The sequence below is a fragment of the Corythoichthys intestinalis genome, chromosome 12 (assembly GCF_030265065.1).
Source record: "Corythoichthys intestinalis isolate RoL2023-P3 chromosome 12, ASM3026506v1, whole genome shotgun sequence".
In the NCBI taxonomy this organism is placed as follows: domain Eukaryota; kingdom Metazoa; phylum Chordata; class Actinopteri; order Syngnathiformes; family Syngnathidae; genus Corythoichthys; species Corythoichthys intestinalis.
Window position 1 is genome coordinate 30,937,259 of NC_080406.1, and position 16,348 is coordinate 30,953,606.

Below are 16,348 nucleotides of genomic sequence, written 5' to 3' on the forward strand. Positions count from 1 at the left end.
ACAACGAGCACTGAACTAAAACAAACATAAACCCAACAGGTATTGTGCTTTGTCAGCAGATAAAACATTTGGTAAATGGTAAATGGTGTTATACTTATATAGTACTTTTCCACCTTTCAAGGTGCAACAGGAGAGGAGACTTTTGTGGTCTTGGCCCATGAAACAACTTTCTTAACAAGGGAATTATAGGACATCACCTATCCATAACCAAAAGACCTCTTAAAAACTTAACATAACACTGTAAAATGCAAACATTGGCTAATAGCCATAGTAAGGTTTATTACTCAGAGATGGAAAAATACGGCCTCTAGAACAGTAACAAAACTTTGCATACTGGCAACACAGGGGTGGAAACAAACGCACACATCCCAATCCACCGACACCGTGCCAAAAATATTGTATGTTATCGGGCCTATTAATAATATTATCGGATTTAATGGGATGACGTCATAATTCCTATTATCGGACAGATAATTATCGTGCACCTCTAGATTGAACACACAATCCCAGACCTAAACAAGAATAAGCACAAAAATGCTTGTCTTTATTAAATGCTTCATTGAATGAGTCCACTGAAATTCACTCACGCTTTGACGCTCACGCAACCGAGAACCTTCTCTCACATACACAATGAATGAGTTGCTACAGCACACTTAACGATGATTAACAAAGTTGTGCCTTTGATCGTAGAGCTACCAAGAAGACGCTGGCCAGATCAAAGCTACAAACCTGTCAGTCATCATTAACTTAAGTACAAAATTTTGGCCAGCTGCACTGGTGACCAAGGAAGTCGCAATGCTTAGTAGGAGGGAGGTTGAGGGGCTGTGTGGGCATGAAGCAGAATAACATTAATATATATTTTTAATTAAAAACCCAATCCTTTTCACCCGATTCCGATCCTCTGAAAAATGGCGCAATCAGCCTGATTTCCGATTACGTGATTGGATCGGGACATCCCTAATTATTGTTGTATAATTTTTGAATGAATGTTAATCATTGTTATTTTTTATTATTCTAAATTAGTACATTTTTAATAAAAACCTATTCGTGTTTCAGCGCCATCGACGGCGCTATATGTTCAATCTATTCGTTTACTCGTCCCTTCAGTCAAAACAGATTGGACGTCTAACATAGTCAATGGTGGCCAATCAGTTAAATGAGTGTTCTGTTACATGAAAGGGTTCATGCAAAAAAATATTTTGGAGGTTTCCTAACCAGTTTGAGAGTTATTGTGTAAATATTTTCTTTAATAAACACCCGTCATTGTCCAATGTGACTAGGTCAATCCGCCCTACTATGTCAAACTTGTGGAGCTGGTACCTCACCCCAACACGATAGCAGCTATCATGGACAAAACCCACGCCCTGATGACGGAGGTAAAATAACATTGCAAAATATTTGTCACAATCAGAGGTGGGTATAGTAGCAAAACAAATTGACTCTAGTAAGAGTAGTGTTACTTCTAAATAATATTACTCAAGTAAACATATTATGTATTCATTTTAAAGAATACTGTAATGAGCAACATTGTGAGTACCTGCTTTTAATGTCTGATTTTAAAAAAATACAGTAATTATTAGTGCTGTCAATTTTATCACGTTAACATTAAATTAATTTTTTTAAATGAATTGTGTTACTACCCACCTCTGGTCACAACAAGATTTGATATTCAACACACTCACCTTTGTTGTTGATGTTGTTTTGCAATCAGGTGGGTCAAGTGCCTGTGCGCCTTCGGAAAGAGATTGACGGTTTTACTCTCAACAGAGTGCAGGCCGCCATCATCGCAGAATCTTGGAGGCTGGTCCAGGTCAGTCCTAAATCTGTAATTATAGAGTTTGTTCCTCACGAGGGCGCCAGTGAGTCGCTTTCTAGTTATCATTGAACTCATTGGCACTGAACACTGAAAAATGTGTGCGCTTGTGTCAAAGCTTAGTTCTAAGTTCTGAATCTTGTAAAAGGAGACACTAAGTAGGAAGCATGTTGTCAACGAGGCCAAGTGAGTTTAAGCAGCTGATGACAGCAGCCTTCATTTAAACACATTCCGCCAATGCTTGTTAAGAACTTGGACTTTCAGTTGTAGGTTTTAAAGCGCCTGTGACACGAAAAAGCATGTTTATTTCATAATACACGCGGTATTTTATGCTCCTGAATGAAATGGACCACTTGGATGTGTGAAGAAGCGATCGATATATTTATTCAATTTTTTGAAACCCGCGTTACGAAAATGACAGACTTCCGGCTTCGGTCTTGCATTGAGGAAGAGGGCGCTGTGACGTGTACGGGAGAAGGAGTCCACTATGGAGGAAGTCGGTGTTATGTCACGATGACGTCACCTCGCTTAGCAACGTGTCGCCATTTTGCGAAAGGGGCACACACAGCTTAACATTCCGTAGACAAACGTCTGAAATTCATATATTTCAGGTGTGTTTTGAGTCTTTTTTTTTTTTTTCATAAAAACGTCTTAAACATGGCTTACTATTATCACGAGTCACTGCCGACAGACGCGAGGAGGCGATACAATTTAAAATTACCGTGTATTGGCTTGCAAATTTGCTGATACAATGTCGCAGCTAATAGCTGGATAAACAAAGGAATGGCCTACAGTGGAGTTCGGAAACATCTACAACTACCTCATAAAGTCACCCAGTAAGTTGACCTTTAGCAATTACGTGAAATATGTACTGTGCGGAACTGAGAAAATTGGTAGTATATACGAAGTGATTGTTTCTGCCGTAACCGGTAATTAACCTCCAAGCGTTATTTAGCCGTGGACACGTCACGGCAAAATAACCAATTCCCACCAGGCCAATAATATACCGATTGACTAATCACAGCAGTTCACAGCAAAAGAAAAATAACGCTTTGCGAGTTGCCAGTTACGGTAATAATAACCACTGCCTAGTCTATTGAATCATAGCAGCTAATTTGGGGCAAAAAAAAAAAATTTTGATTAAACTCACCAGTAATAAAATGTCGGCTGCAAACGTAAATGTGCTTGGATTTAGGGTCCCTCAGGCGAAAATAATCCACAGAACCGTCTTCTTTACTGTTACTCGATTAATTGCTTTCAGCCATTTGTTTCTTTTCTTCTCACGAGGAAGAATGAAGAACTTCAAATGCGGCTTCGAACTCTTCCTTGTGTGACAACCCGCAACACAGCAACTTTTAGTCATTCCGACGGAAACAAGACCACAAATCAGACGACAGTTCAACGCGTTTGTATTACAATGCACGACAGAGCAACTGCTTGTGAGTCGTCTTTTACCCCATTTTCAATATGGCGACGCTTTGTTGTGGCTGGTAACGTCATTAAATGCCCGGATGTCCGACTTCCTCTATACAGCCATACTGTTGTATGAGAAGCACTAAGGATTTAGCTGATTTGTGGATTAGTTCGTTCATTTTTCGCATCACGCCAGCCAAACGGCTGTAGAAAAATCTGTAGGAGGGAGAGGAGTGTGAGCCTTTTTGGGGTTTCAAAAGGTTCCCATTCACCGGTGGATAAAGCCCTACTACTGTGGGACCATCGGACTTTCGAGGAAGTGAGTAAACATCGTGTTTTGTATTATGTCAATTACTGGGATCATTTTAATATGTAGGTGGCTTGCATTTTGTGGCTGACATGCTCCCTGTCCCCTCGGCAGACGACCGGCGGCTTGTCGCACATCCCCCCGCCGGGAGAGCACTATACTCGGCTTATTGCCCTCTTCATGTGCCCGGTGTTCTCTCAAATTTTCCAACCGATCAGAAATTGCAACTTTGTGTTAAAAATAGTCGCGAATACAGCGATTACAAATTAAACACTACAAACTTTCTTTGAATAAAGGACTACTTACGTTTGAGCATGGATGGGCATGTAAAAAGCTTTCCTCATACACATAGGCTACGTTCATACTACAGGTCTTAATGCACGAATCCGATTTTTTCGTGTTTTTCCGACTCGAGTGAGGCATTAACTTGACGGTGTGAACGTGACAAGTCGCATAGAACGGGACCATTTCAAATCCGATCTGGGTCACTTTCGTATGTGGTCTAAATCCGATCTGGGCCACATTTTTCCAGACTGTCGCGGCGGTCTGTACTGTCCAGTCCCGCAAATCGGATTTAATGCAGCAATTACGTCATCAAATAGCGAGAGAGTCGTTACCGTAGCGATGCACCTGTGCGTTATTAGCGCCTAGCTTGCAGTGAACACGGCTTTTGAGGAAGAGCTGAGCTTGACAACAGTCATAAAATATAAAAATGGGTTGAGGATAAGCCTGAGGATGCTCAGTTTTCTCTCTGTTCCAAGTGAGCAATATTTCAACATTGCCTCCACGGCCGAGAGTCGGGACAAACTGCCCGTATGTGTGTGTGACGTGCACGGACAGTGCGTGCATGCTATCGATCCATATAAACTTTGAATATTTGCCTAAACAGGGATTATTTATGTCTGTTATTTGTGTCCACCTTTTGAAAAGCAAAATATGATATCCCTGGAATGACGGATGACGTCTGTCATTTGTTTTGATGGTTCTGCGCATGCGGGTCTTCTTGCTTAGCGGGTGTCGGACTGCGAATTAGTGCGCATGCGTAATACTTGAACGGTCTCAATGGATAAAGGCAGTCTGAACGGGCACGCCAAAAAAACGGATATGACAAAAAATCGGATTCGTGCATTAAGACCTGTAGTATGAACGTAGCCATATTGTCATGTTAGCTGCATAACAACTGCAGCCGCCCTCCTATGAGTCTCTCGCTGTTTACGACTTCGCCGTGTAGTAAAGCATTATTTTGCCATATTCGTGTTAACCATTTGGCAGCTACACACTCCTCCGATGTCAGCCGGTTTGTCTGGCGGTCATTGTCCTGCTGCCCGCAAACGAGCCCTCTGCCCTCAGCAGGGGACCGACGAGCTCCAACTTGTTCACCGCCAGGCGGGTTGCCGATCGGCGAAGAGAATCGACAACCCAGTCGTCACGTGATATGCTAGTTGATAGGCTAGTTATGTGCGATTTCCGCTTCGAAGACTTTGAAACATCACTCGGTTCGGGTTAGCATGTCAGTTAGCTGTCACGCCTCTTGGTTTGTTTACATTCTCCGAAGTCGAGAAAGGGAAATGACATAAGCCCGACTTAGGTGGCATAAAATATCGTTCGGGAGGTGCGATAGTAAAGGTGAAGTCGACAGTTTTGAACATTATGGAGTAATTTTGCCATGTCGTCCTGAATAAATGCATTTTTATTTTTTCATATTCCATTTAGCACAAGACCGTTATTTGTCATGACCATGCCATTTATTGAGCTATTGGGGAAAAATACTTGGATAAAAAGAATATCCTGTAAAAATATTGGAGTAGAGAGACTGAAACAATGACATGTTGCGGCTCTATTCGCCGCGTTTTCCTCGTTCTGAATAATTCCCCCTCAATGGGCTGAATAGTAAAACCGATGAGCCCATTCTCCCGCTGAAGTCATGCACCTGTTGGGGATGCTAGAGCCCTATGATGGCAGGCGTGGCTAACCGGCAGATTAAAAGACTCATTTCTCGTCATCTGCGCTGTGCTAAATTGTTGTATATAGTCGAACTGTCGCAAATTATGATTCTAATTCACATAATAATGCTATTTAAGACTTTTTTTTCTCCTTTCATACGCACTTTAAAGTTGCCGCCTTTCGAAAGAACCTAAACATGTTTTCCTAGTTTCTTTTCTCTATACTCGTTAGGTCAGTTTAGTTCAATGTCATTTTCCCCTCTGGGGTTTGCCCTATTGGCATGCTACCTGCTCTGTGAGGAAGGGGAGGAGACAGTCCATCAAAGCCTCCAGAGGTTCAAATGTCAACATTCATTTAAATAAAATGACTGGACGTTTTAAGCTTATTCAAGAAAGTGGTGTTGGTTGAAAAAATGCCTGACGCTGGACACAGTGAATCCCGTTTATAGTGTCGGATTGCAAAAAATATTAAAATATATTAGCTTGTTTTTTTTAGTTGCCTGTTTTTGGTAAATAATACTAATTTGTGCTGACTGGCTACAATGATGGGATTCCATATGCCATAGTAGTACCACCACTCAGCTACTCTCACTAGAGAATTTAAAATAGCAACACATAGAGTATAATCCACATTGAATACAATTCAGATGACGCAATTTGTTTCAATATTACTAACAACCCTTTCATGCACAAATTATGATTTTTTTTATTTTTATTTTTCACTCATATCAAACCGAGGTCTCAAATATGTGGTCCAAGGGACAATTGCAGCCTGCGGGGTATTTTGTCATTGGCAATTATTAGGGCTGTCAAACGATTAAAATTTTTAATCGAGTTAATTACAGCTTAAAAATTAATTAATCGTAATTAATCGCAATTAATCGCAATTCAAACCATCTATAAAATATGCCATATTTTTCTGTAAATTATATATATATTCTGTAAAATAAATTGTTGGAATGGAAAAATAAGGCACAAGATGGATAGATATATTCAACATACGGTACATAAGGACTGTAGTGGGCATTTCACTCTACTGTCATTTAAATCTGTCTATGCTGTCCTCACTCCGAAGCGTCTACTTTTTCCAAAGCTAGACAGCTAGTGAACGACGCCTTAATAATTAGACTTCTTCATTTTTCATCTGGTTTATTAATAAAATGGCCTCAAAACGTTGTCCTCTTTAGACCGTCGTAAAACTACAAAAAAAATAGTACACAAGCATTGCATTAGCAACAACGTTAGCTTAGCACGCTATACAGGTTCACTAAACATAAACACAAAGCGTCTCATACAAAAAATATAACATTTCGCTTACTAACATAATATGTACATTCTTTACACCAACCATACTTACGGACAAATCTTGTCTTAGGATCATATAAGCACAACATTATCAGCCCGAGACGTCGTGCAGCCATATTGAACTGGACTGAAAACAATAAACCATGTCGCAAAGCGACCACAAGAGTTCGCTGGTGGACAGCACAAAAAGCCTTGCTGTAAAACTTACCAAAAGGCAGAATACTTTCTGAGCGGGACATGTGCGTTAATTGCGTCAAATATTTTAACGTGATTAATTTAAAAAATTAATTTCCGCGCGTTAACGCGATAATTTTGACAGCCCCAACACACACATATATATAAATATATATATATATATATATATATATATATATACATACATACATAAATAATTTAAATAAATTGAACAACTTAATTGAAGGATCAATTTTAAGGGAAAAATCCATTATTTAATTATAAAGAAAAAAAAAACGCAAATTAAAATTAGATACATTTTAAATAAATTGAATTAATTAATTGAAGGATGTACTTTGAAAAAAACTTTTTAAAACTTTAAAAACAACGAAATGCCAGAAATCTTTTGTAACCGCACATTTTTTAACTCTTTGGTTGCCATTGACAGCAATTGATGTCCAATACATTTCAACTCTCATCGTTCTTTTCTGTATCAATTTCCCTTTTTTACTAACTACAACACATACTCTGTAACTGGCAGTGAATAAAATAATCTCATGATAACTTTTGAATAAATATCCACTGTAGGGCCCCCCCCTCACAGAAAGGGTTCATTAATTTATTATTTTCTGATATGACTAACTTAATATCAGAGGTGGGTAGAGTAGCCAAAAATTTTACTCAAATAAGAGTGGCGTTACTTCAAAATAATATAACAAAAGTAAAAGTAGTCGTCCAAAAAATGTACTCAAGTACAAGTAAAAAATTATTTGGTGAAAAGAATACTCAAGTAATGAGTAACATTGAGAGTAACTGCTTATATTTTTGTTGGATTTTTTTTTTTAAACAATGGTATTTTTTTCTGAGCACAAAGTTATCTATATGGACTATTGTTATAATGATACTGTACAATATCACATTAAATAACAACATTAAGCCAAAGAAATTAAAAAAAAAAAAAAAAATCATTGAACTCTGACGACAGAATTTTTTTTTTTTTTTACATAGATCATGCATTATTCGTCCAAAGAGCATGACTGCCCTCGGGTCGAGAAAATAGTTCTGAGTTTGAATAGTGAAGAGTTCCTTCATCATTACTATTTTGAAATTAAAATGATCATATCTCCGGTTTTCCGTGGTCAGTTGGTGCCAAATAAAAACTGGGAGAGAGGTTAAAATCTGCGCTTTCGAGTCATGTTGAGGGGAGCGTTCTTTATTAAATCATTTTTTACGGTGCTTTTAAAGACACCACATTGAACAGGCTGGCATGAAGATAGAACGGCAAGCTTGCGTCTGATTGGTATAATGGAGTCATGTGATTATTGTTGCGACGTCTCATTGATGAAATCGGTAAAGCTACCCCGGTAATACACCAGGCACGTCTCTACTCTTGGCATCGCTGGCAAAAAAAATAAAATAAATAAATCTAATATTTAGAATTAAGAGGAAAAATGTAACGTCACTTGTGTAGGCCAAAGTAGCGCAGTATGAGTAGTGTTTTTTTTTTGTTTTTTTTTTCTTTTCAGAAATCTACTCAAAAGTAAAAAGTATAGCTTAGTGTAACTACTCTTAAAAGTACATTTTTCTCAAAAAGTCACTCAAGTAAATGTAATGGAGTACATGTAACGCGTTACTACCCACCTCTGCTTATAATACAGCAGTCTTAAAAGTCAAACTACTACGCACGAGTATTAGTAGATAATTAGATATCTTTATATTTGAGCAAAAACATGTAGACTACTGTGCTGCTACTGTTTACTCTGGATAGTTTTAGGTTGCAGCACTACTTGATACATGTACCGTATTTTTTGGACTATAAGTTGCATCTGAGTATAAGTCGCACCAGCCATAAAATGCCCAACGAAGAGGAAAACAACATATATAAGTCGCACTGGAGTATAAGTCGTATTTTTGGGGGGTATTTACTTGATAAAATCCAACACATAGAACAGATATGTCATCTTGAAAGACAATTTAAATTAAAAATACAATAGAGAACAACATGCTTAATAAGTGTACATTATGTTAATGTTGCATGATGCAAGAACAACAAAATGCAAACGTGGCCAGTATGTTAACATAACATAGCTATTAAGAGATATTCAGATAACTATAGCATAAAGAACATGCTAAAAGTTTACCAAACACTCCAAAACACCAAAATAACATGTGAAATGATATAATAATGTGTAAAACATTTTACACATAAGTCGCTGCAGAGTCGCACCCCCAGCCAAACTATGGGAAAAAAACTGCGACTTATAGTCCGAAAAATAAGGTAATATATAATTTTTCACCAAATGATTAAAAATATATCATGCTTTATCAACATCGTGATATAAATGCAGTTGAACCTGAATCATTCACAATACTCTTTCAAATCCGACCTGTGCTTGCTTTGACCGATGTGTGAATCCTACTTTATCGTCAACACCCTACAGATCAGAAACAAGTTATGCAGGAGCAGGACAAAGACAGAGTGGCCTAAAAAAACTGTCCTGCCTGTAATGCATTGCAAATTGTTTTCTCGTGGGACATTACAAAGGATTCTTTACAGTATTTATAATACAAGACGTGTAAATGTACATATGTTCTCCGGCGGTCTGGCATTTCTGACTTCCATACATTGTCAAACCTGAGACATTTTTGTATTTCAGATTTTGTCGTTTACCATCCTCAGGTTCAGAAGGGTGACGTTGACGATGAGGATAAACTGGCATTAAAGGCTTTTCAATGGATTTTCAGTAAGGGAGTGGAAATCAAAGTTCTTATCACAAGGCAAACGTTTGTCACGGATGACCCATGTTAACAGTTAGACAAGGAACTTTGTAGACTATTTCCAAGTCACAATCAATTCATTGCAATGGGGAAATTGATTTGATACATAACTGATGTAGTTTCGAGCTCTATCTTTGCCTGTCTGCTACTCAAAAGTAAAGGTACTGCTATAATATTGACACAGACAGACCTGTCTCTTTGTTTGTTTTCCTGAAGTGGTTTCTTTGTGTCAAGTGTTTTTTTTTTCTTTTGCTTCACTGATGAGCCAAGTGCACTTGTCAAGCTTTTAAGATGTTAGAAAGACTAAAAAGAACACGTTGGAGAGATGGTATAGTACAGAAAAGTCAAGCAAAAGCTAGTGTTCGGTATCGGTACCGATACAGCGCTAAAAATGTCATCATCAGCATCGGAAAGTACTAAGATGGTCGCTCTACCCAAGATGGCCGCCAGCCACATATGCCACCATTAAAAAAAAAGGAGCACTTATCTATTCATGTGGCATCCAATCATTTTTCTGATGTGAATTTCAATGAGTTTCTCCCTTGTAGACGTCGTTCATCCACTGCCACCTTCCCACTTCAAATGGATAAGCCATCAAACACCGTCTATGGGAGACAATGAGTTAAAGGGAAAGTTAATAATTTTTTACATTAGGCTTAATTTTTGAGTTAGTGGGGTTTTAATTAGGCGGTGGAGTTGATTTCAACAATTTCCGTGCAGTTTGTTACATGTTAGTTTCAGGGCTCCAAAGTGGCTAAACTAGCGCGAGTCAATGGTCTCGTTTTAGCATCCCAATAAAATAAATAACATTTGAATGCACGAAAATCACCAATGACTCATGCAGTCAATAGTGTTGGACATGTTTTCAGGATAAAGTTACTAAAGCTTACCATTGCATGTCAATAACTGTAGTATGAACAGCAACATTTGTAATCCATCAGCTCTGAAGGGAACAGGCTGCCAATCGAAGTGATATTTTTTTTCCACCGGTGTGTTTATGTTGTAGCCTGCAGCAAGTAACCATAGTTTTATTGTTCTTTGTTCTTATTTGGGAAGTTGTGGACATTTTCATTTGCCCATTTCTTATGTCTGTTTCCACAACCTTTAATGCACATTTCACCATTTTGCCGTTCTTCAGTCAAGACTCAGTAGACTGACGCTACATTCGAGAAAGGTGGGAAGTCGCAGTTTTACAACGCCGGTCGAATTGGCCCAAGTCGCAAAGTCAGGGAAAAAAACAGTTCACGATTCGCCTTCACGAGTTGCTTTAATCTGTCGTCACTCGACAAAATGGCGCTGCCCGTTAAAAAGCGATTGTCAATAGTAAAACTAAAGAACGCCGTTTACGGTGTGTGCTATTTACATTAGCCGTCGTTTTTCCTCCACTATTCGATCGCTCATAAGAAGGCAGGTTTGCAGGTCAAAATGTGTTTTGTTGGCCAAAATAAAAAACAACTTGTTGTGATCAGCCATCTTGCTGATAGATTCGCTTGGAATGCTTTGAGGTCGCAACTGGTACCATCCAAGTGAGATAAGTCCAACTTCCCACCTTTCTCGAATGCAGCATGAGCACGAGAGGCCGAAGCACTCCTCTACATTATGGTCGGATTACGCATCTTAAAAAAAAAGTCCCTCAGAATGAAATAAATTACGGCAGTTTGGTGTGACATTGTTTTGGCCGCATGGGTATTTTGAACATCCATCTGCATTTTGAATTTATTTGACTACGTTAGATCTGTTATTATCATTTTTTTATTGGCGTGCTAAGACAGGAACATTGACTTGCGCCAGCTTAGCCACTCCGGAGCCCTGAAACTAATAAATAACTAACAAACTGCACAGAATTTGTTGAAATCAACTCCACCGACTAATTAAACCACCGCTAACTCGAAGATTAAGCCTAATGTAAAAAATTCTGAACTTCTGCTTCAATAAGCAGTGTCTGACAAAGTCATGACATCAATTACTTTACATTTACCCAGTACCCAATAATTTACTATTTTAAAAAATCATTTTTTTTAATTTTTATTTTTTTTATTATTATTATTATTTTTTTAAACATTGTAACGATACAATATCGCATCAGCTGTGTCATACTTGGTATTGGGAACTAAAAAAAAATAGTATTGGTGCCGCACTAGTAAATGCCATCTTGAGCAATTAAATACAAAAGAATCAGGTTACATTTCTTATGCCATCTGTTGAAATGATGTCTGGGGTTGATGAAACCCTTCTCCAAGATGATAATGCATCTTGCCATTAAGCAAAGACTGTGAAAACACCCATGTAAGGTCAATGTCATGGGCTGCTAATGGTCCAGATCTCAATCCAATTGAAAATCTGTGGTGGAATTTGAAGAAAATGGTCCATGACAAGGGTTCAATATGCAAAACTGGTATGGCGATAGTAATTAGATTAAGTAGGAGTTGATTTGATGAAGAGCACTGTTTGTCAAACATTAAGTCCAAGCTGTACTCCACTGTAAGCTTTTAGTAGAACCAGGGGTGATGGAACAAGTGTCTTTGGCAGCCCTTTTAATTTTTGTCTAAGTCATATGAACGGAAATACTGATTAGTCTTAGTCATATTTTAGTCATTTCAAAATGTGTTTGTCTTCGTCTAGTTTTACTCAACGAAACCTCATACAAATTTCGTCTAGTTTTAGTCGACAGTCACTCAAATTGTTTTCGTCTGTAAAATTCAAAAGTTTTAGTCCCAAAATAAATAAAGGTTTCCAACAATTCCAAATAAACATAGACAGACGAGCACATATTGTAGCGTCTACAACAGGGGTGTCCAAACTTTTTGCAAAGGGGGGCAGATTTGCTGTGGTAAAAATGTGGGGGGCCGACCTTGGCTGACGTCCTTTATGTAGAACAATATATTTAAGCAAATTTTAGCTAGCCGTTCTGTGCGTCACATTTGCTTTATTATTTTTTTAATAATTTATTTCAACAATCTCGCAACTAGCCTTTGTGGCGTTCTCTTTCGACTCTCGGGCTCTTGCGAAATACTGCTGCTGTGAAATTAAACTAGCTTCAAGTTGCTTCAATTTCTACGTATCTTCCCTGTAATCTTGTCGTACATGTAAGCGTGTCTTGTTTGTTATCTGTTTGGTATTGTTTGAAATCTTTAAAAACAGCGACTGTCTTTTTGCAAATGAGGCAGACAGTTTTTGCGTATTTTAGTGAAGAATAGTCCAATTTCCACCTATCCTTGAAGCGTTGGCCGTCGCAGTCAACTTTTTTTTTGTTGGTTGTCGCCATTTTTAGAAAATTGGGAGTAAAAGGTCACACGGGGTAATGTTGCTTAGAGTTCTGCTGCATTTTAATGGGTAAATGAGGAGCAGCATTAGTGTGTAAGACACTCTTATGCTGGTAGCAGTACTGCTGACCAATTTATTAAGTCTTTGTGTGGGCCAGACTGTATTGATTTTATGACAGATGCTGGGGGCCGGATGAGATTTGACCACGGGCCGCGTTTGGCCCCCGGGCCGGACTTTGGACATGTCTGGTCTACAAGGACAATGCCAACTTGATGATGATAATGCACACTTAGCAGGAAAACCAGTACAGTGATCCCTCATTTTTCGTGGATAATGGACCAGAACCCGCTGCAATAAGTGAAAAACCGCGACCCCCCCCAAAAAAATTCTTGTGTGTGTTCAATGTATTTATTCAGATTTAGCATCAGAAAGAGATACATATAAGACGTTTTTTTGTGGTTGTTGTTTTTTTTTTTATTTATTTATTTTTTATAATATATACACTATAATTTAAAAAAAACTTATGTATGCATATGCATTTTAATGAATTTTTTAAGCACCTGAAATGTAATCATTATAAGTTTTAAACATGGTACTATCCCACCAAATTATTTTTAAACAACAATAAAGTAGAAAAATGCTTGTCTTTATTAAATGCTTCATTGAGTGAGTCCACTCAAATCTGCTCAAGCTGCTCACTTACACACAATATGTTGCCACAGCAACTGTTTAACAAGTTAAATGATGATTGACGCATGCGGCGCTTTGACGTTTCGGCTTACAAGCTTCTCTGGCAAGATCAAACCTTAACGTCCGCCAATCATCATTAACTTTAATCAGCAACTCCAGTGCACTGCCTGACCAAGAAAAGTGGCAGGAGCAAGATTGAGAGACTACGTGATCGTATCGGGACAGCTCTATAAAATACTGCATTTATTTATTTATTTTTTTAATTGGGGGGGGGGAAAAGCCATGAAATGTATGTTAAAAAAACAAAACAAAAAAAAAAAGTTCTCCGAGCATTTTAGAGGATGCTCGCCACGCTAAAGTTGATGATAAAAACGCGAATACTATCGTAATGCGATAAATTAATGTTAGTGTGTGTGATGATCATGCAGCACAGACCTTTAAAGGCTACAACCACATTGCATATTCTCTCTTGCCAAGATAAGAAAACAAATCTTACCATGAGTTTCCAAATAAGCAAGATGGCGCGCAGCCTAGCTTGAAACACACCCTAAACTCTGGTGAGGAGAGTGAAGGAGAGGCGTAGCACATGTGACATGAGTGACACAACTCAAAAACTGCTACGATGCAAGCTTCGGTACTCGACGTACAATATGAAAATGTCACGCATTGTGAACATATGACAGGAACTATGTCACATTGTCGTCTCGTCAGATAAAAACTGGCAATTATCTCGTTCTGTTCTAATCTCCCAGGATACATTTTTAGCTCGTCATGTCATCATAAAAAAATTGTTTGCCGACGAAATATTTTTGTCATCGTTGTTGACAAAAACAACAATGGGTGAAACAAAGTAACAGCTTGTGTGTTTTCTTGATCAACACACAATTTTTTCCTTCAGAATTGAGTTATTCCATGACATTTTCCTTGGCTTGGCTATAAAGAGTAAACGTTACTGACTACCACAATTCCACCAATATCAACCCGAGCGCTACCATGTCACTCTCGCGTCACTTCCAAGAACTGAAGCTCACACTTCGAGGAATGCTGGCCATCTCACCTGACCTTAAACTGGCTGTCATACTGTTGTTTTCCTGGCTGGAATTTTCCAAAATCACACACAGCGCACGTTTCCTTCGAATCGAGTCTCCTCAGCAAGCTATTGCGGAATTCCTGTGTAGCATAGCATGTGAGAGGTGTCTTCACACCAGCCTGTGGAAGTTCAGGCTTTCTGCGAGGCTGCTGTTATGGGACTTAACCCTGAGCCTTCCATTAAATGACAACTGTTAAAACCGCCACCGTGCTGTTAAAAGTGCAAAACGTTGCTCGGAAGGTGCTACAACGTCACCTCTATGGCGCATCCGTACCTTGTATTATCTGAAAACAGATTTTAGAGTGAGTTGTTCTGTTGTGGTAGGATTCATTTCGACAAGAATAAACAGAGAATGTGGAAATGCAAAAGTCACACGTTCAAGGGCCTGCTCTATGAATGTATTTTATCCTAGTGTAAATGAACGTATTAGTGACGCCGCTATGAAATCGTTTTTTTACCCAGTTGTTTTCCTCCCAAATAGCACACACGATCGGAGTGCTTCGGAATCCTTTCATGAATATATAATATCAATACGATTGTTTAAAAAAAAATTTTTTTTTATGTTTTTAATTACATTTATTTAGGACAGGGGTCTCAAACCTGAGACCTAGAGGCCAATTGCGGTCCACGGGAAAATTATTTTGTGGGCCAACATCTAATTGTCGTATCAGTGTCATTTTCGTCAACGATGACGATAATGAAAATATTTCGTTAATGAACAATTTTTCTCATAATGATGACGTCACGAAGACGCGCTGAAAACGTGTCCAAAACATTAAGACATGGATGCCAGTTGTCGTCTGACGACACGAGAACGAGATGAAAATTCGGCAGTTTCAGTCATAAATTTACAATATATGATCTTTATTCTGAAGTAACACAGGGTGTCCATATCACACAAACCAACAGAAAAATTACAAAAAAACGCAGGACCAGAAACTACAAAAAAAAAAAGAACACGAAAAAGGCACAAACTATCTGTGCACAACAAATAGGCTTTTACGCCAATGGCGCCACATACTTGACCTACATCTATAACTATTTTTAAGATCCGTTATTTTCATTAAAATACTATTTTCGGACTCATTTAATCGACACATGAACTTATACATCAGATTTCTTAGTAGCGCTTTAAAGGTGGGTAACACAGAACTGACAAGTAATTGGCTGGCGCTGTACCATCTAGGCACCCGCAATAACAGCCTCAAGGCATCATTATAGGCTACATTTAGCCTCTGCATGGACTTCGCTAAGTACCTGGTCCACAGGTGAGCGGTGTAAAATGGTGTGCAATATGCCCTGAACAGTGATATTTTTACGTGAAAGGAACACATAAAAAAATTCGCTTAAGCATGTTTGCCTGTGCATAAAGTTTACTGCATTGACGGTGAATGTCCCTGTCATCTGACAAATCATCAGTTATAAAATGGCCGAGATATTTAGCCTCATTGCAGTCATTTAGCGCTTTTTTTGCCCAGAAAGAAGCGAGGGAATACAGCCCCCCTATCTTCTTTAGATCGTAAAAACATAACGTTACTTTTCTCTGCATTGTATTTGATGTCAAATTGGTC

At 38.5% G+C, this 16,348-nt stretch overlaps 1 protein-coding gene across 1 annotated transcript in view; it reads left to right on the forward strand.

Moving 5' to 3' along the window:
* Positions 1-16,348, forward strand: part of cryl1 (crystallin, lambda 1) — a 43,398-nt gene that overhangs the window by 8,003 nt on the left and 19,047 nt on the right. Inside the window, exons 5-6 of the mRNA XM_057851484.1 lie at positions 1,281-1,376; positions 1,712-1,810. Of these exons, the coding sequence (XP_057707467.1) occupies positions 1,281-1,376; positions 1,712-1,810 (195 nt within the window). The remainder of the gene's footprint in view (positions 1-1,280; positions 1,377-1,711; positions 1,811-16,348) is intronic.